The sequence below is a fragment of the Dromaius novaehollandiae genome, chromosome 19 (assembly GCF_036370855.1).
Source record: "Dromaius novaehollandiae isolate bDroNov1 chromosome 19, bDroNov1.hap1, whole genome shotgun sequence".
NCBI classification, from domain to species: Eukaryota; Metazoa; Chordata; class Aves; order Casuariiformes; family Dromaiidae; genus Dromaius; species Dromaius novaehollandiae.
Window position 1 is genome coordinate 390820 of NC_088116.1, and position 27264 is coordinate 418083.

Below are 27264 nucleotides of genomic sequence, written 5' to 3' on the forward strand. Positions count from 1 at the left end.
TTCCAGAAGTGTCTTGTTCATGCTGGGCACTGAGAAGGCATTTTATATAGGTGACCCCATGCTAATATTCCCTCATCATATTTGCAGCATTGTTCCTATGCCCATAACCCAAAACTTTTGACACAAAAATCAGAAATGGCCTAACAAAAAACAGCTTTGCCCCCAAGGAATTGTACTTCGATGTAAGAGAAAATAGTCCTACCTGTCCATTAAAACCAGCCCCATCTGTAGATTTGAGAAATTCATTATAAACTTGATTGGCTCTGCTAATCACCATGGCAACTGCATCCTGGTACTGAGGGGACGAAATGGCCAGCAAGGGCAAGGCAGCCAGTGGGATGTGGTCTTCACTACTGCTGAGACAGCTCTCATCATAGCTGTAGGGATTTAGGCTAAAGAAGAACATGCTATTATCAGGAAAAATGCAAAAGGCAGCACACAGCATTAGAGAACGAACAATTACTTAATAACAGAAATGGCTAGGACTATTACAGTTCATAACAAGAGAGTAGAGTAAGGATCACTTTCTCACAAAAAAAAAGCCAACTGCTTAAAATGAAGCATTTTCTGCTTTGTGTGACTGAGACCATGCTAGAAGGCATTTCTGCAATTCAGCATATGTGTTGCAATTCGCCCACCTTATTTTCTTTACACAAACAAATAGATATCACTTCAACCAGCAAACAGATTATTCCCTTTGAGCTTTTTTTCATATATCAAGTTAAAACATAAGAAATGGGATCCAACTATCGCAGTGAAATACTGTTTCCTAAAACAAAAGTAGTTGACAGAGGAATTATTCAAAAACATATAAAAACATTTTTCCTAATGTTTCTGCAAAGGCTTCCTCATACTATACATTTCCTCATAGGATAAAATTTGGACCAGTAATTATTCTTTCAAAAAGACTGTATATAACCACACATGTTCTGAAGTCACATGCAAACGTTTGCCTCCTAACATTTTGGGAAAAGGAAGTGGACTAAAAAATGCAAGCTTAAATTTGTCAGGATACTAGTTTTATTTTACCTAAGATGTACACTCTGCATTGCAATTTCTCAGTAAATATATCAATCATGCCTTGGCTGATTTTTACAGATGAATGGGGAAAATGATTCACAGAGAGCCAAAGGTACAAGTCACATTACTGTGTGCCAGTTTCTTTTAAAGTAAGCTGACCTTCCTGTAGAGACTAAAGGAAGGTCAATGCACTTTGGACAATTCAGCTCAAGTTCATCCAAAGCTGCAGGCTGGCAACTTCAATATACTTCAACAATATTTTGCATTCTCTTTCTTTAGGTCCTTTATGGGCCCCACAATATTAAAAAGTGAGCTGCTTGAAATGGAATTAAAGTCTATATCTCTGCTAAAACCTGCATCTTTGAGACTATCACCACGCTAGTGAAAGAGACAACCTGCAAAGCTCAAGCATGGAAGCCTTCCTGCATTCATGTCCTGAGCTTCACAGGACATTCTCATATTTGGCTATTGCTAAAGCTCTCAAATGATTTTGTATTTCACATCCAAAGACATACAACAGCTTCTATGTCCTGGAGCTCAGTTGGTCTGCCAGGCCGCATCAATTTACCAGTTAACACAGTTAACTCAGTCTGCCAACTGATTAGGTCATCCAGATGCACAGCACAAATACAGCTGTGAATACTAATTCTCAAAAAACTAAAACCAAGTTTTATAACTCTGCATAAGACCACCTCATTTGCTATAAAACTGACAAAGAAAACCTCACAAGGAGAGAAACACAGGAAGAAAAAAGAACTATAAAGTGAATGGTTGAAATGGAAAAAAATATCTGCAATGGTTTATACAATAAAAGTAAAATGCAAATGATATTCACAAGGGAACTATAAGAAGCAGATTCAATGGAAAAATCAGTAGCTGATAATATTATTTTTATCAGTAAAGGAATATGGATCACACTGAATTGAAGCAATTCTTATCTGGCCAATTAAGCAAAAACCGTTACCTGGCTTAGAAACATCAGTTTATTTTTTTTTAATTAGTTTTATTATAAAGGCTGTGGCCACAGACACCTTTATTATTATCATAAACACAACACAAAGGGAAAGAGCATATGGAAGAGAGGAGGCTCTTTATTACAGGAGACAGGCTAGGTATTAGTGCTGGAGCTGACACAAACCAGCAAAATATCAGTGCTGAAGCTGAGAGGAGCACAAAGCCTTGTTATTTCGGTGCATTACAGGACACTGCAGGAGGGCCTTCCAAGCACCAGTTTGGAAATATCGTATTTGCACAAAGACAGAGATGGAGAGGGAACTAACAAGGAAACAGGTGAAACCATTAACTGTAAAAGTCTGACAGATAACGTTTCCTGCTCTTCACCAGTGCTAGCACCCAAACAGCTCCCTGATAAAAGGCTGCAAACGATTAGGCTGCAAGGGGTATCTGATCTTCCAGGGTGGGTGAGAGCACCATCGGCTCCCAGGGCACAAGTGACCATTGGGACAGTGGCACCTGCTGGCAGTGGTAACTGAGCATGCATCATGGAGATGGGAGATGAGGGAATATGCAACCCTCAATTGTCAATACTTGACAATTCAGGCAGTAGGCTCAGGCCAAGGAGGAACACAGGAATAAAAGCCTATTTGGAAAGCAGAAAGCACCCGGCTAGATGCAGGTCAGGACACAACACTGGTCCCTCCTCATGTCTTCCTCAGGTCATTCCCTGACTATGGCAAAGGTGAAATGAGAAAGCAGAGGGGGACTCACGTATGTAACACTTGTGCTAGCCCCTCTCACTTGGGTATCTGTTACACAGCAAAGTTTTGATGTTTACAGTTCTTCTGTTTGTTACAGCTGAGTATTGAGATTCTGACAGTGCTCTTCCTTGACACTGCTGTGCAAAGAAAGAGGTGGGCCTTGCAATTTACAGCCCAACTCAAATCATGGAGGAATAAGAGACTCAATTCAGAAAAGCAGTGAAGCGTGTGCTCAACTTTATACCTACATTTATACGACAGACATGGGAAACCGAAAGCAATGAGAATAGATGGGAGCAGACCATGTTAAACAACCTGGAACATTTACCAGATGGAGAGACTTTGTCATGAAAAATCCCATTCCTTTAAGTCACTATTTGCAAGAAAGGAAGGAAAACTGCTTGTGTGTGTTCAGATGAAAAGTCTCAGTGGAATTCCTCTAGACTCAGATACTCAGCACACAGACACAGCATAATTCAAAACCTGTGCCAAGGTAGACAGAGGGTTGCCCTACCTAGGCACACACTATGCCTGCACATTCAGAAAATGGAGGATACACTCAAACCAAACACCAAATCTTCTGCTACTGCTTGATCAGTCATCCGGCTCACCCTAGATGAAACGTCACGGTAACTGTAAACACATTTCTCCCCCCGCAGTTTGCTGAATAGGATGTTTACCACAAGTTTGTTCCACAACTGCATCCTGGAGTTCTAGCTGTGAAAGCTGCAGGCATGAAGCTGCAGAAATGTGAGAGCGAGGAATTGTCTCTCCTTTTGTCAAACCCAAAGGGGTACAGTGTAAGTAGCTTCATGCAAGAACATACTGAGGCAATGCCAGTCTTATTTTAGTACTGGGAATGACTCCACTGGTCATTCGAACATCCAGCTTGGCTATTTTCAGTTTGGCTGAATACTCTGTGCTGCAAGAATCAAAAACAAACAGAAAGGAGTAGGTGGGAACTCTGTTTATTTAGGCTGCTCTAGCATCCACTCTTCCACTCTAGTGCTCTTCTTCCAGATAGCTGAGTCCTCCAGGCACTGCATTATGGGACACCTAAGACACACTACTGAGCTCTGCGTTACTAACTGGCCCAAATGGGCAAGGGTGAGCCTTCAAACACCCTTTGATGTCTCACCTCCTCTTCTACTACCAGTTCTCTTTCTTTCCACAGCAGCAACTTGGACATACACTCTTCTTTCCTGGTTTCTTTGGTGTATTTCCCCCTTGACATAAACAGTCACCAGCCTGGTCTGCACCTGCCATCTCTTTTTCCTATATGCCAGTCACGGCTGGCATATCTCCAATCCCTCCTCTCTAATTCTGTCCTGTGGACAGCAGGCATCACCCTTCCCACTCATCGGGGCCAACCATCTTAGGGTCCAAAACATGGTCAGAGAAACCTCCTAATCTCCTCTCCCACAGGATTTTCTGCTCTACCAAGGAGTCCAAGCATAACCTGGAGTACTAAGCTTTACTGTAACAGCAGGACTATAAAAGCAACCGTCACATAGGTGAGGCCCCAGACAAAACCAACAAAATCTTCTCTGTGCTTAAAAGAAATCAAGCAGGTCTGATTCTCTTCTCCCCACCACTACAGTTCAGTAGTTACTACTCATTTACACTTGTAGAAGAGGTGAATCAGGCCCAAGAGTGTGTGTTTCTTTCTCCCTTCTGTACCATTCTGAATGTGTCGGTGAACTTCTGTTTAAAATACTAACGTCAAGGAAAATATCAGTAAGGAAAGAAATGTTTGCTGCTAAGAGAGACTATGGTGGTTATTGCCCCCTCTGTGCAGAGACAGCCCGCAACTGAATTCCAGAGTAGGAAAAGGCATACAAACATATGTTCACTCAGTAAGAGAGGATGATTTCATTAACCAGAGCCACTTCCAAGACAGATGAGGAATAAGCCTGAAGTAACAGCCGTGCTGGAGCCCAGCACTCTTTCCAGTATTTTGCTGATTTCTCAATAATGCCAGCAATATTGAAGCCTGTGGTTCATGTTGAGGTTGGAACAACAAGTTAATGATGTGAAGTAGGAAATATACATTGTTTGATATTTGGAGAAGATCTAAGAGTTGTTTGTGGCCTCAAGCAATCCATTTTGTATATATGCTTTCTTATGTCTCAGCTGGATTCTTCCAAAAGGTTCTTCCTCATTGCCAAATTTTTCACTTGGAGGAAACATGTGACACTGAAAACAACACTGACCTGGAGTTATCTACTGAATATCCCCTCCTAGCAAGTATGCTTATGCAGTCATGAACACCTACCGAATGTGCAAATAAACTTAATGTACATTTAGCCTCTATCTTCCCTCTTTTTCTAATCCTTTTGCTGAGATGTACTCTTTTTTCCTAATCCGAAGTGTCTCATAGGTTTCAGTAGATTTTAGAACAGACTCTTTGCTCTGCGTGGGAAAATCATCCCTTGCTCCTTAAGCCACAAGACCAGTGCTAAGACACAGAAGGGAAAATGTTTCACTTTCTAGAAAAGGAATTTCTCCTGTCAAAAGCGAGGACCATGTTCTATAAACAGAAGTGTCTGAGTTTGCAAGATCTAGACTTACAGTATGGTTAACCAGCTGTAACAAAATATTATTGCATTTAGAGTCTATTTGTACAGAAACCTCCAGAGCAGCAGCATACTCAAGCACCTGAGCAAGCAAGCAAGTTACTGCAAGACAAAGTACAATCATAACTTGCATTATGTCAGCTGCTTCTCAGGAACTGCCTGAGCGGTACACTACAGTAAACAGCGCATCTTTCAGGAGAGAAAGCATGTACTAGGTAGTCAGCGCAGAACAGCTACTATGCTACAAGCCCTTTTTCTAGTTCATCCCACTAGGAAACTTCTTTACACACTAAAGACTAAGGATTTGCTTGCTAGCTGCCTCATTAAGTTATGCAGGTGGCTAACTGGTTGACTTGCACTGATAGAATGAGCCTGACTTCACGATGTACAAGAGAGCTAGCCAGGTCAGAGACCATCTAAAAGCTATAGACGGTCTCTGCTTGAGAGATCTTAGCAGAAAGAACCTGACAATTGACCTTTCATTGGAAAAAGAACAGCTACAAAAGTTAGTTTACAGAAGACATTTGTAATAGATCACCTAATAACTTACACTACATGAATCTCATTGGTTGTACCTTTCATTTAAAAAATAGTTATTGGTTCACATTATAAGGCTAAAAGCATTCAAGAGATCCATTCTCATACGGGTAGAGGCTCTGCGGTGACAAATGTATTTCATAATACGTTGAATTTAAAGGAAGGCAAAGGAATATTGATTGACAAGGAAGAATGAGCGTACTCAAGTTCATGTGTTAGCTTCTCTCGCTGTTGATGACAAGACAGTTGTTTATTTCAAAAACGACTACTTTGCATTCTGTTTCAATAGCTCTCTGTTAGGCTGACCATTTGACAAAGCTCTTTACTGTAATACCCACAAGCATTTGAGTTCTAGGGATGTCAGAAAACTTCAAGAAACAGACTGCAGTCTTGCTGAGAACATTAGACCTGCAATCATTCATAAAAAGCATCCCACACCTGCACAGAAAAAAATATTCCTGCACCACTGCTGTTAAAGGCTTGCAATGTTTTATCTCTATTACATTACTGGCTGCTGTGCTAACATAACATACTCTTCAACGTAGTGCATATTAGAAAGCATTACCATTTTATCCTCATAATAAACCTCAGGAAGCTTTCAGGCATGAGAAAAGGTATCCAAATTCATCTGCCATCTACAATAAAGTCTCTGCCTCTTATTAAATGAAATAAATTATGAAAGCAGGGAAAAACAAAAGCAAGCTATTTCTAGCATTCAGTGAGCAAGAGAAAAATGGAAAAAATCCAAAGACCTTTTCAATTTGTGAGAAAAAGGCTTAAGGTACTTACGATATGTTCTTATACTGAGCCTCATACTGCACTTAGCTATTATATATTTGAATATAGTTAAATATAAAGAAAACCTCAACGCATTAGTGGCTATGTTAAACACACTCCTTTAATTAGTATCTCATACTGAAACTAGCTTGGATATAATGGAGAGTATAACTCAGTGCTCCAAATTATGCAGCATTTAGGCTAAAAATAATCAAATGCTTCAGCTCACAGCATTCATTACAAATCCTCAAAGTGCTTTGAAAAGCAGTCTACTTCAGAAGTTTGATAGTGGTGCACTTTCTGTTTTCTGTTATTGTCCCTCCTCCCTTTTTTAAAGAACACACCCTTGGTTTTATGCAAATGATGCACAGTAAATAATCCTTCCATAATGAAGTCATAATAGATTCAGAGAGTACCCAGATGCTGCTTGAGATAAGTCATGGCAAGAATACTGCAGGACTTTGAATATGTTTGAAACAGCAGCAGTTTTGGAAAGTAAAAGCAGTGATATCCCTTGAAATTTGGCACAGTGCAAATTTGTAAATACAGTGTCTGCTGCAGAGGTGTCAGTATTATATGGATGTCCATAGATGAAACAATGATGTTCAGTATTTAATCTGCAGTTCCTATAAACAGGACGTTATATGCAAATATGAAACAGACCATTGAGCAGGGAGATCACATACTGAAAAAGTTATTTAGGAAAGAAATACAAGCAATTCTGAATGCTAACAGAGCAAAGAGCACCAAGTTGATACAGACTCATCTCTCAGCACTGGCACTGCCAATATTCTGTACAGGGACATAGAAGATAATGCAGATTTTCCTTGGCTGGCTGATCTTTAATGAGTTTTAGAACTATAATCCAACCACTTGTTTATTGTACAGTAATCCATAATCCATCCAAATCTCTGTTTAAACATGGATCCATTCACTAAGAATCAAGTGATTTAGGCGGCCAGCACAAAAACAGAATGCCCATTTGACATCCAGTTCTCAGGTACACCGTTAGGCTGAAGACAAATACATGTTAGTCAAAGCAGAGATGCGACAGATCGGTCCAGCTTGACTCAGGAGATAATGGAGCAAGAAACATCAGGGAACAGAAGAACCAACTACCTATAGGAAACAGAAGCAATTGTCTGCAGCCCGTGCCAATGCACACTGTAATAAAACAGCAATTACTAAATAACTGACTGTTACACCATTCCGTATAATAAGCAACCTCCTTCAGAATAGGCATCACAGGAAGGAAGAGTGAAGGACTCAAAAGTTAAGAACTGTCCACAGAAGAGACGTTCATACTATATGCAACTGCCATAATGTCTTGAGGGAGAAACAACCCCCACCCCCAGCTTTACCAACAAAATGGATGCAGTTTCTTAAGTTCCTGCCAAGGAAGCAAGCTATGTCTGTAGTAACCTATTCACTTCACTCCAGTAGACTGTTATTTGGTTTTAGTTGGGAGGTCCCTAAAAAATTTCCACCGGATATGTATTAATTTTTAGAAATTTCACATACAGACTGCAGAATAGCATACGGTGAACTTTTTCTTACCACCCAGATACAGCATAGAATAGCATTCCTATGCACCACAGGTTGAAAGCCACTACTAACCTAGTATTCTCTATGATAGATAACCTCTTCCAGCCACTGACACCCATACAAAATAGAATGCATATAATATAAGAAGCATTTCACACCCCTCTGCACCTGTGAAAAGCACACATTCAAAATACAAAGCAATGAATAATCAGATATACGGTATCTACATTCCTAGTGCTGGAACATCACTTAAAATATATCCCTGAGCAGGTGATGAAATAAAAGTGCTTCACTGCAGTAGCTTAGGAAGGAAACTCTGATTCATAGTTTTGCCTGTATCTTAGTGGGAGGCCTGCCCAGGTTTGCTTCTCCCTCCCTTCTCTGTGGTTTACTCACGGAGGTTATATTTAGAAAATTAAATAGGGAGGGAAGTCCCCAGGCACCAGAATCCAAACATCGAAGTCATTCCACTGTTGGAACAGCCCTTGCACAGTCTGGCCTCACACTCCCCCGCTGATGCCCAGGTATGACTCAGAAGTTAGCCTAGGCTGGGGACTATTCCCAATACCTAGTCTAAGTATTACCATATGATTTTGTGGGATAACAGGACTTAATACAGACACAGGCTATTCTCCACTAGCCGGCTCAGCATCAGAGAGCAGTTGCAGGGATTTCCTTTACTAGCAATAGATGCAGCCAAAGACCATGTAAAGAGGGGCCGCTTCACTGTAAATCCAACAGGGCAAGGACAAACGCAGTAAGAATCTTCATTTTTTTCTCAGCAAAGACAGGCAAAGCCAAACTAACATTTTTTCTGTAACACATCAGAGCGACTAGAGTGAAAGACAATCAAGGAAAAAGAAGAATGAGAAACAAACAAGTAGAGACACGGCAGAGCATTCAATTTGTGCCACCACAAAGAATGGCCCTTGCTCACACTGGTGTACTCCAGCAAGGAAGTCACAAACACATGCCTAATCCCATAAACACACTGCCCTTTTTGGGAAGTCTCCACTAAAAGGAAGACTGTGGATGAAGACAGCAAATATCTGAGGAAGGTATTCTGAGATCACAGCACGACTTCATGAACTTATACATCACTACCATCCTCTCTTCACTTCCTTTCATTCAAAGCTTCTCATCACAATTCAGTGTCTTTGAGATCTACTCTCTTCCAACCTACACTTACAGACTTTATTAAATCAAGACCATTGGCAACTGCATCTCTTTCTTGTCTAATGTGAGCTTTTCTAGCTAAAGACACCTTTTCATTCTCTTTTTCCACCGTGCAGAGTTCAATGAGTTCTCAGTCCAGGACCAGGACTTTTGAACACTTCAATAATACTGCAAGTTACATGTATATAATAAAGGGAAGGAAAAGGCAGAAAATCTAATACAAGGCATCTTCAGGAGCTGTGCAAATCGTGCATGTACAAACTGTATCTATGTTTGCTCAAGAGAAGCAGGAGCTCACTCCATATCTATTGCCACCAAAATCAATGGGACTACTTTATTATTCAATAAAAGTATCAGTGAACTTGATACCTCTTTTTCTGCTTTATTTCTTTCAGATATAAAGGACAGATAAAGCCACCGTCAATTGCATTAATGTTTACTTAGCAGATTAAGATTCTTTGGACTCAACTGTGAAGCTGTAATAGTATAATTGTTAACAATAAAATCTATTCATTGCTTTTAACTAAAGTGACAATGCCATTGAAAATGATATAGCTAAGGACAAACGTGTGTCATCTAAACATCCTTGTTTGGATCAAATTTTAGAAGTATCTATAAGGTTACTGCTTAAAAGTCTCTTATCTGAGAATGCATAACCTAACCTAGTAGTCTAAAAGAGCCATTACATTAAAGCCCATAAAAGAAATGATCCACACTGGAACCTCCTATTTTAAGAGAGCTCATATGTTTTCCAAAAAGAGTGCAATAAAATACTGATCCATCCTGATTAGAAAAATCAATCACTTTTTCACTAACCAATTTTTAGCATTTCAGCTCACCCTTTTGGAATGGTCATACATTAAAACATGTTTCACTGTATTTTAATGGACATTCAGTTCCGAACTTGAACTCCATTACGCATGCACAACAAGGTAATCCTATGCACTGCCAGGACAGAGTACATTGCTTACCTCTCAAGTTGTTCCCACATTCTTGCTGAATAAAGAACAAAAGATATTGAACTGACATCAGAGTTCATCTTCAGATGTTCAATAAAAACAAGCATAAAAAATTCCCATAACTTTTCAAACTACTCACACTCTAACACTTAAGCCAGAAGTCAAGAAGTGGAGGACTCTGTCAGAACTGAGAGGACAAAACCATTTATTTGCACTGAAAGCAGCTTCACTAAATATACCTGAAACTCACTTCCAGTGGAGCAAAACGTCTACTTTGTAATACTCCCTGACAGAAACCTGTTTTCAAAAAGGGGAGAGTTTTACGTTTGTAAAGACAGAATAAAATGCAAGATCAAAGTAATATTGTTAAATTTAACCAATTACAACCAACATTTTGTCAATTTGGAGTGTGTTGGTTTTTTTCCTTAACAGAAGGATTCCCCATTGGAAAATATGGTTTCATCAAAACAAAAACATTTTCAAGGAATATCTCTTCTTAGTAAAATTCTCAATGGGAAAATGTCCAATTGAAACATTTTTTAATGAGGTCAAAATGTTTCAGTTTGACTATTCAGCTTTTATACAAATATTATACACTGTTAAGTTTTAGAAACATCAGAACACAACCTTTCGTTCTTTCTGCATCAAATCTCATGAGGAGGGGAAAAATCAGGAGAGCAGAGCGTCAAGTCCACAGGAAACACTAATCTACCAGTCATTTTTTTTCCCCCATTTGAAATGAAAGGAATAAATGGGAAGGAAAATGCCATTTTCCAATCCACTCTATATCCAGGCTGCATGTATGTGTGTGTTCAGGTGTTTCTGTCTTTTGCAAAAAAGTGGAATTCATGAGACTTTAAAAGCTAGGAGGCACCCCAAATCAAATTGCTGGCTAGTAAACAGTATATTTTCAAATCAAATTTTTAGGCCATTGACAGTGTTTTCAGGCACAGACTATACCCTTCACATTACATATGGAAACAGTCACACGGTAAAGATTAGTTTATCTGTATGCAGCCTGAAGACATGTGGAAGTATTAGCACTATGTGGACAAGACTAACAGGAGTAATAGTAAATACTAATAGGAATAGATACGCAGAAACAAAAGGTAACTGACATTTAAAACCTTTTGGTCTCCACTTTGTTCTGATGAAGATCATATGTATTGAGTTTAATATTTATCCAGCCTCTAAATTCTTACTACTACTGTTACCATTTTCACACACCATGTACTAAATATTTCTAAAAAAAGTGTCTCCCTAAGAAAAAACATCTTCCATAATTGAATATTTTCAAGATAATCACTCGAAATTTACTAAAAATAAATTGCTATTCATGAACAGTTTCCAATTTGCTAACAGTTGAATAAACTAATGAACAGCTCTGGCAGGATAAATTTTCTATGTTAATGCAAGCCATCCATAAAAAGATGCAACTTGGTTCTTTTGCTTATTTATAGCATTGATGGTGCCACTGTTACACCAGTTATATTGCATGAATGGCATATAGTCAATTCTTTACAGTGAGTACTAGTACACTCAGGCAAGAGCAGGGTCACCATACTGACTTCAGGGTGCATAGGAAGGCAGAGGCTCTCTTGTGCAGTCCATGAATTGGTACTTCCCTAGTGCTCAAACCATTTTTGTAAAAGATGAATATTATCATCACCAACTTACCAAGAGAAAAAACTGAATCACAGAGTGATTTGTCCAAAATCAGGGATAAAGACCTGGGTCTCTTATGCATTCTCTCTGATCTCTGAGGGTCAAACTGCCTTATAATAACTTATATTAAATTTTCCGTCAAATGCACACAGACAACTAAGACATTTAGCAACTACTTGTCAATTTTACTTCCCAAATCTCTCTCTCCTTGAAAACAGCTTAAAACAACCCAGATAAGAGCAATCATGCCAATAACATATCCATCCCACTTCTCTTTCTTATCTCAGCTCTGATATAAGAACGGTTAGTCTAAGCAGCAAAGTAGTCACCAGGAGACTAAAATTTAGATGCATGCATTTATTACCTCACAAAAGTGCTCCAACGGGTTTTGGGAAACAGTCTGACATTCAGACTTGTCAAAGACAATATTTCAAAGCTTCACTGAGACTTGGCTACAATTTCTCTCTGTTTTTGATGTCAGCTTAGAAAATGACAGGAAATCAAGGAAAACTTATTTAATGGGAACAAAGCAGTTTAGATGAAACTTTAATCAGACAGTTCCAACACTGAGAAGGAAATCACTAGGAAATGAAAAGAGCAAGGCTCCAGACAAATTTGACATTTAAAAGATTTTGTGGAGATGGGAAGAAGTGGAAGATTCAGTGCAAATCCTTCATTTGAACAGATTACTTACATTCTCTTCAGGACATGCTACTCTCCATATGAGAGAGACACCCAACCCACCACAGCCAATAGCCTGAGATTTAACCATTCATTTGGAAAACACGCAACATAATTCTGTGTCTGCATCAGGCTAAGCAAGGACTTGATCCAAGATTTCAAAGATGGAAACCTAAAAATTGCTCCCCTGAGACTGCATTTAGCAGAGTTCCTAACAGTCAAGAGTTGTGTTAGTGAAAAATCTACCAATTTTGTTATGAATGCCAAGATGCGTGAGCTATTCTTGCTGAATACATTAATGCAGAACTGTTCCAGCATCTATTGAGATGTACGGTATTCTCTTCCCATTCCTCTCTAGAAGCCATGAATTGGGATCTATCTACCCTTATTCAAGTGAATTACCAAACTGCTGAAAGCAAATCACCTATCCCTCATGTTAGTGACATCAATCTTGTGAGCCCCATCTCCATTTACATCAAGTAATAAGCAGATCTATTCAGGCAGAAAATTTCATCAGAGCTAAAGGCCTCCTCTCACCATGCATGAGAACAAACCTTAGTAGTCTCATGGAATGAAGCCTTCATCAGCCAGAGGTAGTGTTTACTTAAGAGGCATCCTCTGTTGCTCGTACAAGACAGTGCTTTATACTGCATTCTCAAGGGTTCATGATGATAAATGAATGCCATACCACAAAACGCTACAAAACTTCAAAGTGCCGTAGTTGCTATTAGGAGTGAACAGATACTAGAATTTTTAGTCTTGTGAAGAGTAAGAGCCACATTCATATGTAAGTTCTCCCTCACCAAGACAACAGGCATTAAATCACTAACATTTCAGATAGTTCTCTGTCCTCAATTTCCAGTGCAAAGCAAAATTTACGTAAATTAGTCTCACTTTCTCAGCAATGCTTCAAAAGCTCTGTTCCACTCCACTCCTAAGCCAATGTTAGCAATATGTCATTTTTGTTTCTAGAAGATACATTAAAATTATTAAGGGGTTTTCATAACGTCTTACTCCTACATGAGCCAAATAATGAACAGATAAGTAAGATATACAAATGTCAGTTGGCATATGGGCATGCAGATCTGGCTATGTTTCAATTTTAAAATATGACAAGTGTTGATCGTTGATTTTTTTGTCAGATTTTAAAGGGGACAAAAGAAAAGTTAACAACTATCTCACTTTTCTTCACCTATCCTGGTGTTCTGGATTTTTTTTTTTTTTTTGGATTCAAGCAGACAACAAGCTGTAGTGCCAATCAGATGTTTTTGTACTAAATGCATTCACTTAAAAATGGATAAAGGCTTGTTCCAAGTCATTCAGTAAGCAAAAGGCTAAGACAGACTCACAGCATTTCATTATGAAAAATGAAATGAAAAATTCAAAAAATGAAATGAAAATTCAAAACCTCACTGCAAAGCCAGCCATTACAAAATGCAAATTAACTTACTTGGAAACAAGAGAGAAGGCCGCTGAACAGATTGCTGGGCAGGGAACGAGCCTGATTAAGATGTGGCCCAAAGCAGCAGGGAAATGGGCTTGGGTCACCTTCTCAAACACAGAACTGAAGGTGTTGATATCTGCCAGCTTGCTGTTCTGGTCCCCTCCTCCAGTATCTAAGATGTTCCCCCCATGTAGAATCAAAATCAGCACATGAGTTTTGCAGTTCTGGTGTTGAGCTCCTTCCTGGAAGAAGGATAGGGAATAAGAAGGGAACATTCGTCTTAACAGACTTGTTTTAGAACAACGTTTATATGAACGGTGTTTGTGTACTTGGCACCAGTGTCTACAAGCAATTACCGATACTTTTTTCTCTATTTCCACTACAATCTTCTTGTGATACTTGACTTACGAGAAGAGGGAAAAAAAGTCAGTTTCATCCAAGTATATCTGAACCAGGTAGAGCACACTGTGCTCTACCAGAAAACCCTTGCAGCTCAGATGTAGGTTTCAGATGAACAAAGATTATAAATGGCTTTGTGCACATCAAAAGCTACTGGAAATATATCCAGATAGGAGATGTCCAGCATCCAAAGATGGCCTATCATGGACTAGGCTAATCTTTTTGCCACATTTATTGGAAAAGTTTAAATTCAAATTATCACAAATTCTAAAAAGAAAATAAATTTCTCTGCCAACAAAGCCATATATCAAAAGCAGTTGATGCAGTTATCTCAGCCTTTTGAGACTGGCAACTTCTTATTAAATTAAAAAAGGGGCTAACTTACCCAAACATTTACTGAAAGAGCAACAAATGTATTGCTGCTGATAGCCACAAACCTCAGAAATACATTTATGAGTGTGTGAGTATATGCATAGACAGACAATAATCAACCTTGGAAGGAGAGGTGATGTACTCTGGAAAAAAAAAAAGATGTTACCTACCTGAGACTGGAGAAAATTTTGAATGCCTCACAATTCCCCCCACCCTTTCTTTTTTTTAAACTCTTGAGATGTCATATGCACTCAAAGAAAGTGCATTAAACAATCGATTTTTTTCTGACTACCACTTTCCTCTTTGCTTTGGATGATATGGTTCCTAGAGCCTTCTAGTTCTCAACCAAATATGAACACAGGATAAAAATAACAGTAACATTTCTTCTATATGACCCCCCTGCCCCCCCGAAGATTGCGGATTGCTCGATTGGGTGATTTACTGAGAAGGAAAGTAGTTTAAATAAAATCCATGGAGGAAATAACCTCCATTTATTTTCAGAAAGGCCTCTTTGCTGAGTTTAATGATTTTACATTTTACTATTACACCAGTCTCACAAATTGATTAAAATCTAATAGTTACATTTGCACCTTTGCTGTATCTATATGTTGTCCCCTCTCTTTAAAATTTCTTTATCAGCCTATCTAAACTGCAGGATATTTAGAGCAAAGATTAGCTTGGCTCACAGGCTTATATAGCACCTTTTAAAAAACAGGCTTCTAGACATTACCACAATACAGGTATTTGTGCTCTATACTTTGTAAAATTATATAGGTCTCAGGAGTGCAGCTCTCACCACAGTATTATGCTTTTGTGAAGAAATTGGCCGATTAGCACATCTGCTGTAAGTGAGGATAAGTTCTTAGGGAAAGGTAGCTTCTTTTATTAGATCAACTGAAGTAGCTAGCAAACAGGTAATGTTTTGAGCACTAAGTTCTTCTTCAGGTCCGGAACAAAGCCACACTCTTCAATGGTAAATACGAGAAGACTGACTCTGACTTTAATTAGAATACATTAATCAAAAAAATTGACAAATACATACATATATACACACACACACACACACACACACACACACACCCTTGAGCCCGTGGATGAGACTGTCTTGTTAAATGAGAACACTGTTGACATCAATAAGAAAAAAAGATAGGAAAATTATCACCTGTAGAATGGTGACAGAAAAATGGCCAAAAAAGAGAATTGTAAGTTGTTCCATAAAGTCACTATCTCTGTTCAGCCCATGATTTTTAGTATACAGTAGAATTACTCATTTTAGCTTCCATGCTCATCTTATAAAGGTGTTTCGCTGATCTGCCTTATATATGTTTAAGTATTACTGTATATGCTGATCTGCAGACTGAAATGTTTAAGGACCCACTTCTCCTTGTTCTAATTTACAACTTCCACCCTTGTATGCTCCCACTCCAGTTATTTAGAAGAGAAATTTAATCTCTCTCAAAACCTAAGAGTAGTTCCTTCCACAACCAATGCTAACTTGTAAATAAGTGACACTGCTGATGAGTTTGTGGAACTGAAAGATTCAAAACAGAAGGAAAAATCCCAGAAGGTCAGAATTGCTCAAGTCACTGTCTGTCAGCACAGTTGGTTTTAACTGGCATCCTTCACCGGATGAGTCAAAGGGAATAAAATTCATTTGCCTCTAAGCAATAGTTCAGTTATGACTGAAGTCATCATTTTCAGTGCGCTTTAGGATTGGGATTCTTCAAAAACGGAAAAGCACACGCTTTTGATGCCTGTTCTATCCTGACTGTGTGGACAGAGGACTCCAAACAGTTAACTTAGAAGGAATACAACTTGCTTAGATTCTGCACTTCTTCTTAAAAAACAAAAAAAAAAACCCAACCAAACAAAAAAACCCCTTACCAATTCTGTTACTATTAATTTCATGACTGCTGCTGAACCTGCTTCACAAAACCTGTATTTCCACTGAAGCACTAAGTAGACAGGGTAATTTCTCTTTAGAAAATTGGGTCATATTTCCAGCAAAGTTAATTATATATCTCTAAAAGGCCTCTGATGATTTCCAGTGACTGCATATGCACCTACTGAACAAGAGAAAGACGCACCAAAGCATCAAAAGGGTTTATAATTCCATCATATATTATGAGAGCTCAGACGAAGTAGCCTGTTAGAAAGTCGTCCCTCCCCCCCCCTTTTTTTAAATCAGAATTTAAGAAGAATAGAACTCTCTACACAGACTTGAAACAGGAGTTCAGAGGAAACGAGATATTCTGGCAATAAGAATCCCAGAGTTAGCAGTTTAATCAAGGAACCTATACCAAGATCTTCAGTCTTGCTAAGTAGCCCCTGATTCTAGGAGACCAATGGATATGAGCAAAAACAGTCACAGGATAACTATCATAGGTAAAGCAGCACAGCTTCCTGCAAAAACTACTTACTTTTCTGAGAAGGTAAGTTATGTCTCCTGTATTTTCTAACTGTACGACAAGACAGCACTGTATCATCCTGACCTATAAAACGTGAATTATCCTAACTGTCCTATTTAAGAAACTGTCCATCTCCCCATGATTATGAAAGAAGTGAAGTTAACAATGTCCTATGGGATTTAAACCAGCTGCGATTTAAAAAGCCTGGGAGGATGTTTGCCAAGCAGTTCTCTCCTCTTCAACATTTGCTTCCTTCTTGCTCCAGAACAGCCCAAATCTATCAACTACTATTGCATGTTGTGAAGCAAGGGAGTTTTTTTTTAAGAATTAGTTGAGAGAAAGATGAGAAGAAAACATGGGTTGATCTTTGTTAGAAATACCAATTTTTATTGGGTAAAATGTAGCTGTGCAGCTATGCATACTGGAGATGTCTATTGATCTTGTTTATGCTTATGCTAAGAGCATCTAGAAAAGATGTGAATGGAAGTTTTTATTGAATAGAGGATGAAATAAATAGTCAGTTAAAACGTTTAATATGTCTCTCAAAAATACATAGCTACACAGACTACTGTGCAATTGCGTTAGCTTGACTTTTGTCATCAACATGTATTTCCACATCTACTCCTTGGAAATCAGAAGAGCTTGTTTTGGGAAACAATCTCACCTCATTGTCCTCGTGTATTTCAATACTGCCTTGTGCAGGGAACCTTTGTTTTCTTAAAGAGGCTCTATATAATTCACCTGAAAGAGAAAAGATATAATTTATTGTATAAATATTTAGCTGCCTCATCTTTTACAGACATCTGAGGAGGTCAGACACATTTATAGTTTCAATACAGAAAGGTCTGCTCACAGGAAATCCTTTGAACAAACAGAACATTAGACAAGGTTTCTTGAAGTCCTACATCCTGAAGGACCCTCTATTCTTACAGTAACATTCAGAACAGGATTCAGGTGTTTATGTAGGGGTATGCAGTACCAGTAGAGCTGCTGTTAGTCACCTGTGCCTTTCTGGAGCAGCAGTAGAAGAGGTCTCTGCCAGTCCCATGCAGATATCTTAAAGATACACTGAAGTGTCTCAAATTGTACTAAACACCTATGTGTAGGCAAGTGAACTGAGCCTTTAAGTTCTCATTATGGCAGGAGCTATCGTCAGAGAAAGCCAGAGAACAAGGTCAAGACACAACTCCAAAGACCTTCAGCACTCAACTCTGCCATAAACCTCTGTGACTTACCTGGGAAACTCCCAGAAGCAGCAACAGTGCTCCATTACCAGGGTGCACATTAGGAGTTACAGAAACATTGAACAAAAGACAGTTCCTCCTCCAAAAACCTTGGAATTTGGCAGCCAGGAAGAGACAACTGTAGAGAAACAGTGTTTTGCTAATACCTTTTATCACAATGGGATCTTGTATTCATCATCCTGTGTTATAGCAATGAAGGCCTCTGCACTCGTGTCGGAACAGGACTTAGAATGCTTTTGGCTTCAATAAGAACAGATTCAGTCACTCAATTATTGATGGCAACCACAGCCAATTACATAGTCAAGGCATTGGAGACAAACATTGACTACCTGTTTTAAAATACCTCATAGGAGGTGTTAGCTGCACTCTTTTGGTCATCACACAGGAAGTCTGCAATACCTGAGTTCAACTGCACTAGCAAACCAGGAGATTCAGACAAATAATAGAGATTAGATAACTAAACACTTTTAACCAAAGAGTCCTAAAGACCCATTTGCAACTAATGCTTAAACAGACTAGCTCAACAGCAACATGCTGTAAGCAATGGAACATTTCGGACATCAGCTTTAAAACCAAGACAGCGTCCACAGTCTGGACTTTGGAAGCAGAACTGCTGCAACTCGTTATGAAAAGGCTTGCCTTCAGAATAGACCTTCCCTACCCTTGAGAAAAAGGAAGATGCTTGCTAAGGTACATCATTTCTACAGCATGATCTCTCTGGTCTCTTCACACTGCATTCAGTCCTTCTTCTACAGCTGCATGTGTAGGTTACCTAGGAAACAGCTGTAGGATGAAATCTGATTAGTACTATTGTCAGCTTGAGCATCACATTTATACACGGGGCCACACTCTTGTTGACAAACTAAAGAGCACTACACCCTCCTGTCTCTTCCAGCACTTTGAGACATCTGGACCAGAGGTGTTGAGCAATACTTTGTAAAAAAACAAACAAACAACAGAAAAGCCCACCATACTGAAGCCCACTTATTCACACTATATCCTATGGGGTTCTGCAATCAGACCTTGAAACACTGATTTCTCAGGCAGACAGAAAGAGGAGAAAAGAAGAAAACATCAAACTTCTGACTTGCTGCTTTCTCTAACAAGTGTTTCATTGGCCATTGTGTCCCATTTCCAAATACATTAAGGGCAAGAAGGTGAGTGGGGATAGTCGGCATGGATTTTCTACGATGACATGACCGGCTTGGTGGATGAGAGGAGAGTAGTGGATGTTACTTATCTTGACTTTAATATGGCTTTTGACACTTTCTCTCATAATACCCTCATAGACAAACCAAGAAAGTACAGGCTAGATAAGCCAACAGTGAGGTGGACTGAAAACTGGGTGAACTATCAGGCTCAAAAGGTTGTGATCAGCTGCACAACTTCCAGCTGGAGGGATAGTCACTAATAGTGGCCCCCAGGGGCTGATGCTGGGTCCAGTATTGTTTAACATCCTCATTAGTGACCTGGATGATGGGACAGAGTGTACACTCAGCAAGTTTGCTGATGATACAAAACTGGGAGGAGTGGCTGATACACCAGGTGTCTGTGCTGCCATTCAGTGGGACCCTGATGGGATGGAGAAATGGACCAACAGAAACCTCATGAAGTTGAACAAAGGGAAATGCAAAGTCCTGCATCTGGGGAGGAAAAAACCCCTGCATCAGCACAGGCTAGGGAACAACCAACTGGAGTGTAGCTCTGCAGAGAAGGACCTGGGGGTCCTGGTGGACAACGAGTTGAAAACAACCCGCAGTGCACCCCCCTGCAGCCAAAAAGACCGACAGAACCCTGGGCTGCATTAGAAAAAGCACTGCCAGGAGGCTGGGTGAGGTGGTCCTTCCCCTCTGCTCTGCACTGGTGAGGCCACATGGGGAATGCTGTGTTCAGGTCTGGGCTTCCTAGAACAAGGAAGACATGGGCATACTGGAGTGAATCCAGCAAAAGGCATGAAGATGATTAAGGGACCGGAGCATCTGACATATGAGGAGAAGCTGACAGAGCTGGGACTGTTTAGCCAGAGAAGAGAAGGCTCAGGGGCAGATCTTATTAATGTATATAAATAACCAATGTGAGAGACCAAAGACAACAGAGCCAGACTCTTCTCAGTGATATTCAAAGAAAGGACAAGAGGCAATGGGCACAAACTAAAATACAGAAAATACAATTTAAACATAAGAAAAAACTTAATTATTGTGAGGGTGGTCAAACACTGGAATGGGTTGCCAAGAGAGGCTGTGGAGCCTCCATCCTTCGAGATATCCGAAACCTGACTGGACATGGCCCTAAGCAACCCTCTCTAGGTGACCCTGCTTTGGAGAGGGTGAGGGAGGGGTTGAGCTAGGCGATCTCCAGAAGTTCGTTCCAACCTCAGCTATTTTACGATTCTGTGAATTAGAAGACACTGGACCACAATATTTAGGTTTCTCTTGGCCTTCAAAACACAGAAATTCTTTAAAAGCTAATACCTGATACTCACTATAATCTACAAACTCATCTTAGGCAGATATTTGATAGAATGCTCTTTGAATTTCTAACAATATTATGAAAAACTCCACATTTACAGCACTCAGCTGGCCTTTGCTAAAAGGCAATAAAAAGAGAGGGTGGCAATACCAAAGCCTAACGGTTTTCCATTTAGAATCTAAAACATTTATAAATGGTTCCTTCTGCTGCCATCTCACAGTTTCCTAGTAATGCTTTTTACTCAAGACAGGAGACAGATAACCAGAGAAAGAAACCCGAGAGGCAGCCTTTGACACCTAAACTGTTATGAAGTCGAGTTTATTTGTCTAGTGTGCTAGTAATCTATGAATCAACCAAAATTGAATTCAGACTTGCAAATCAGTTTCCTTTGACAGATACTTGAATACAAACTCCAGTGATTCATAATCCAGTAGAGGCACTTCCTGCTTTATCTGTTAAACCTGCTCCTGCTCATGAGTTCTTCTGCTCACTTCATGATGCTCACTTCTTTGTTTTATAGGCCATTTTTCTCCAGGAACACTCAACACACTTAACTATCATCAACTACTACGGCTTCCTGCATGCTGAAACAAATTCTTCTTCTCATTTCGTTTTAATATAAGAATATTAAAACATACAAATTAGTTGCCATTCATTAAAATGTGCCAAGGTGACAAAGTCGCCATGATTTCACTGCTGAGTCCAACATCTCAACCTCTGCCTAAATATAACCTCTCTTATGTAACAAGAAGAAACAGTTAACAGGCATCAGTTCTTTATGAGAACTGTGGCACGGTAAATTATGGCAGGCTTGTGTTTGAAATAACGCTAAGGAAACAATTACAAATTGAAAGTGCCAAGCTGTCTTTAGATAACACCTTTCATTCCTATAACTCAGCAGACTTTTCAGACTAAATAAATATTGCAACATTGCACTGAAGAAGAATTACTTGAGTTGGAGTCGTGAGGGTCAGTCCTTTGCGGGGAAGAGGGTAATGGAATCACAGGCCAACTGTGCTTTTCCCCTTCTACAGACAGTGGTGAAATTCCAGACAAGACGCAAAGCCTTCTATCCCTGGAACGCTTTCTCCTCCCTCTCATCAGGAAAGGAAACTATGAAACCCTTCTTAACATCAACACTAGAAAACTAGCAATTTAAAACTTTGGCCAACATGCAGTGTTGCAGCCTTAAAAGTCTTCACCCCACAAAGGTTAGCTTTTCTGAGAAAAACTGGGTGGTTTTCCTCCCTCCATGAGGGATACAAGTTCTGCAGAATTAATGGAGAGAGGATTATACTAAATAATAAACAGGAGCTATCTCAAAGGTTTCTACTAATTTTGACAGAGTGATAAAGCAGTTGATTGCTTAATATAGGTTCAGATTTTCTCCAGCTGTTACAAGTTTCCGTATTTCCTCTGTTTCTTTCAGCAGTTTGAAAAAAGCAAAATGCAATGTAAGGCTACAAATGACTCACTTTGCCTATAAAGGCATCACAAATGGAATGGCACAAACTCAGCATGAACTAAGAACTCCAAAAGAAAAAGCATTTGGGCAAACCCAGAAAGGTGGAATGTAAATTTCACTTCACCAAGAGCGCTGATTATGCAGGATCTGGCCAGGTTATCCTAAAAGCACTGAACTTTTTTCAAAACATACTTCACACACACTCAAAAACTCTCCACTCTTCTGGGTTAGAATTGAGAGCTATATGTATATTCCTCCAAACCCAATCATTCTTCTTTTGCCCATTTTAGAAATTTATCTAGTTCCCAATCCCACAGCCTTTCCCCAACACACCTGAGAAGCATTTAATAGTGAAGGACTAGGAGCAAAAGAAATGCACATCTTGTTTTTACTATGAAAAATGACACTTTTACTTCACTGACATGCAGTAATCAACAAGAGATAAAACCCTAGGGAAGATAAGGTAAGTTGCAGTTTTAACTTGAGTTACCAGCCCAGGGAAAATACAAGCTCTTCTCCTAAATAGATAATTTCAATAGAAAACACCTTTTTCTATCTCACTTGAGGATGCACTCCTATCTCAACTTGAGGAAGTCTGCCTCTGAGGCTCTGCAGTTTAGTTTCAGGACAGTTCCTTAACCACTAAGCAATTCTGCCTTTTAGCAGTTAACTGTCGTATTTTCTAAGTACGTTCTGCCAAGGGGGATCGAGTTGCTCTGTTAGTCAATGGAGATACGAGCTTTGAGCCAACTTTTCCTACGCAAAGAGAATGTATTCCACAGTTAAAGGCTGGATAACTGGAAAGGCTTGTGCAGAACTGAATTCCTCCAATTAGCTCTGAGCTATGATGCTTCATATTTCTCTTACTTATTGTAGACTACTCCATCAGATGAATCGAGCATGAAATTGAGTTTGTTTGGGCTTCCTTTTTTCTTTTAAGCTCATGCCAAAGGAAAAAGTTGGCATTATTTTACTTCAGAAGTTGGCAAACAGTCACTTAGCAGATGGCTGTAGAGGAACATTAGCCTCCTGTTCATTTGTGCTGAGTGTAGATACTTAATTCTTCAGTTTAAATAAGAGCAAAATACAATAGCTAACAAGCATAGAAACCTGTAGCAAAGCAAGATGGAACCAGAGAACAAATTACATCTAATACCAATATAGATTCCTGGCTCAGACCCAGGCTGATAAAATCCAGTTCTGCATGTCATGTAAGGCAGATATATTTGTCATGATTGAACCATAAGATCACCTGAAAGAACCACCTTCCAGCTGAACCTACTAAACCTGCTAAAATTCTTGCTGTCATAACAGTGTCAGAAATATCTTTTTCTTCTGCAAAATATTTTCATAGAATATGAAAGTTTCAGTTAAATCGTAATTTTTTCACTTGTCTATTTCAACCTTTAAACTTTGTTTTTTACAAAACTTAAGAAATGTCATTTTTCAGCAACTGAAAATTTCTTTTCAAAACTCTGAAACCATGTCATCACTGGAAAAAAAAAAATCAGTACAAATTCTGTGTGTTGACCAAAAAACAGAACTTCTGTTTGCAGATTTTTTAGTGGATCAGCAAATCATTTTTGGGGGTGGCGGAGGTGGGGGGGGAAGAAAAAAAAAAAAAAAAAAAAAATCAAGCAACACTCATTGTGTATCACACTACAAGAGCCAAGCACTGGAGTGAACTGGAGGCAGGGGGTCTGTGCTATTTAAGTGGCTGCTAATGAATCTCCTTCACATAGGAAGTTTTAAGTAGCATTTTGACATTTCTGCATCAGTAAGGAATCCTGTCAAAATGACTTGTGTCCAAGTGGAGGATCCTGAGAAACAGAGACTCTCAAAGCCTCTTTTTCAAAATGCAATTTCCTGACTTTTTTTAAAATGATCTTGTGCTGTAAACAGTATTTAGGTTCAAACTAAAACAGAGCAAGTTCTTTTACTTCCTCTTTAATGCCTTTTAGGTATAAATTAATGAAGGTAAAATTTAGCAGTTTTCTCATTGTTTCTTCACTTCCTAAAGTCAGAGACACTTTTTGTATTCCACTAGGAGACCTTATATTACTGAGAAAAATGAACTCTGCAGACTAATATCCTCCTGTCCAGAGTAGCAACAGACCATTGCCTCTTACATAAAATGAAATGAATAAGGGCTTTCTTCATCATTACTGACGAAAAATGGTGAGATCTCATGGTTTTTACCAGCTCTTCGTGACATCACTGAACATACACAGTAGAAATTACACAGAAGTTCCCAAATTATTGCTAATAGTGCACTGCACAATGTCAAAGCACATCATATAATATATATACCACAAGAGGCCTACACAGGCTTCGTACCTCGCACGGAGGCAAATGTGCTCTCACACTTCACTCGCAGACTGGATGGACCACGCGACATGGAAGCGGTCATGGCGTCTGGTGTCTGCCCTATCAGCAAGGCCCGCAGCAGGAACCCCCGCCCTCGCTGCAGTAAAAAGTCACAGTGCCCCCCTCTTTCCACTGTCCCCTATCGCTAGGCCCAGGAATCAGAAAATGAGATCTCAGCAGTCCGTGCGGAGCCATGTATTCTCAGATTTGATTTGCCAGAGAAAAGAAAAGCAGGAAGTGCATGCAGAACTGTCTGTCTGCTGGAAGGTTTCTCTCAGGTAGAATCAGGGATCTTAAAGGGAGAAGATGGCATTAGCTGGAACTTGCCTGCCTCAAGCCAGAGCTGTCCTTTTCTAGATTATGGCTGGGAATCTTAAACTGATGCAGAGAATCAATAGACAAAACCAACAAGCGGGGAATAAAAATGTCAAGAAGTAGAAATGCAGTACAGTTTGGCATATCATCAGAATGCTGCAATGTCAATTTTTTCCAGTCTGATAACATTTTCACAATACTTTTCAGGAACATCTAAGAAAATTAAAAAGGCGCATTTTTATAACCCACTATACAAGCCTAATGAAGCCAGAGTGAACAGCAGCTCTAACACAAAAGCTAGCTGGTCTGGAGGAGCCACAGACATCTTTCCTTCTTCTTCTCTAGCACAGAACCGCTCTCAGAAGTCACTGCATGTTGGAGAAGCTAAGCAGAGTACGCAATAATTCTCCCACACTAGTGCAACATTGCAGACAGACACTAAAAAAGTAATCACCGTCTAGCTGTTCAAAAACCTCAGTGATGTACATGATTAACAAATGTATGGCCAAAAAAAGTATTTGTTAAAAACATAACCTGGCCTATTTTCCATTCATAAATACACACATATTCAGCTCTCAAATTTTTATTGCTTCTTCAATAGCAAAAGTTTTCAAAACCACACACTCAATCCAGGGGAGAGTAATTCTGCTCTCCTTCGCTCAGGCGCAGCTTCTCCCAAGTCTTTGGCTTATGCATTCATGTAATTGCATCAACTGAAGCGATTACAGGGAAGCGGCACTGCCATTAGGCGCTGAGTATTACCCTCCCAGATAGCTCCAGACGAGGCTGGATAGCTAAGCACTCCAGAACAGCAGTAGCTGAAAAATGGAGAGGGGAGGGGGTATTTTCATGAAAATAAAAAAAGTCAAATTTCCTGTTTCCTCCCCAGGGAAATTTCTTGACATTTTAAAACAAGCTCTGCTGAAGACTTCTAATCCCAATTCTGACAAATTCCTTTTGCAACTTCCTACACACTTGCCTTCTGACACCAGCAACAGAGGTATCCAGGATGGAAAGAGCAAAGTAAGTGCTGGGAGCTAACCACAGGCAATCTACTCTCGCACGCTCTCCCTGCTTCTACAGTACAGCTGAGGGATGGAGTGCCACAGTCAGGTGAGCAATCAGGCAGAACCAGCATGAGCCTAGGATATACAAAAGGTCTAAGCACTGAATCACCAAAAGGCAGCTTGGCTAGGTAGAATTACCATCTGCTTAAACACTAGAAATTGCTACTAACTGTCACTGGCCTGAAATCAGCTCCCTAGGAGATGTCCCAGTTAAACAGTTTTCCTGATTAAGTGGAGTGTGTTCCATCTTGAAACAGCCATGATTTCATTTCAACTTTAACTAAAGAAAATATGCCATGCATAGCTGCAGATTCAGTGTTGGGGGGCGGGGGAAGGGGGAAAAGGCTATTTTTATTTTAGTTAACAATCCTGTACTTATTCTAGGATTCAGATTTAATGGCATCCAGCCCAAGTATTTGCAGGCGCTAGCATCCCAACCCAGTCATACCACAAGCTTTCAGGGATCTTCTCCCTCTTATTTACCCTGACTTTACAGCAGCTGAAATTACATCATTGTTGACTAAGCACCAAATTCAGAAAAAGTCTCCGTAGATGACCAGATTTTTGGTTTTTTGAAGAAACGTAGAGAATATTCCTATTGCACCAAGTCAAGTGAAAAGGATATATGTGTCTCATTCTCTCTCCCAAGAGAGAGGTTGAAGTCTTGGAAAAAACCTTGGAAAAAGCTCCCTCCATCACAGTCTGAAAGTCGGAGGCAGAGAAAATCCCCTGTCTGGATGAAAATCTGAGACAAGACAGCATCCTGAAGCATTTCACTGAAATGCTAAAACACATCCTGTACTCCGGGACTAACTTGGCCAACCTGGAATACCCTCGTAACCCTAATTAAAACAGGTGACTAAATTTAAGCACTGTGAATAATTTTACTTGGCTGAAATTAAAGTAGGCCCTTAAATATCATGTTGAAACAGCATCCTCATTATTAAACAGCTGTGTTAACAGTATGAAATTTAAAAGTTCCATCTTTTGGGAGATCACCAATGAATTCCATTTAAAACATAAGCTTCATTATAAAAAACATCAGGAAATTCTAAGCATC

At 39.5% G+C, this 27264-nt stretch overlaps 1 protein-coding gene across 18 annotated transcripts in view; it reads right to left on the reverse strand.

The window, feature by feature from the left end:
• PITPNM3 (PITPNM family member 3) overlaps positions 1 to 27264 on the reverse strand; it is a 151994-nt gene that overhangs the window by 46216 nt on the left and 78514 nt on the right. For 15 of the 18 annotated variants that reach the window (XR_010392235.1, XM_064522975.1, XM_064522970.1 and 12 more), the window contains 3 exons: positions 17942 to 18018; positions 14105 to 14340; positions 203 to 392 (listed from right to left, as the gene is read on the reverse strand). Coding sequence is in view for 17 of the 18 variants with exons in the window: in XM_064522975.1 (XP_064379045.1) it covers positions 203 to 392; positions 14105 to 14340; positions 17942 to 18018 (503 nt within the window). In the remaining variant the exon portion in view is untranslated. The remainder of the gene's footprint in view (positions 1 to 202; positions 393 to 14104; positions 14341 to 17941; positions 18019 to 27264) is intronic. The other 3 variants (XM_064522984.1, XM_064522983.1, XM_064522985.1) reach the window with 2 other exon arrangements.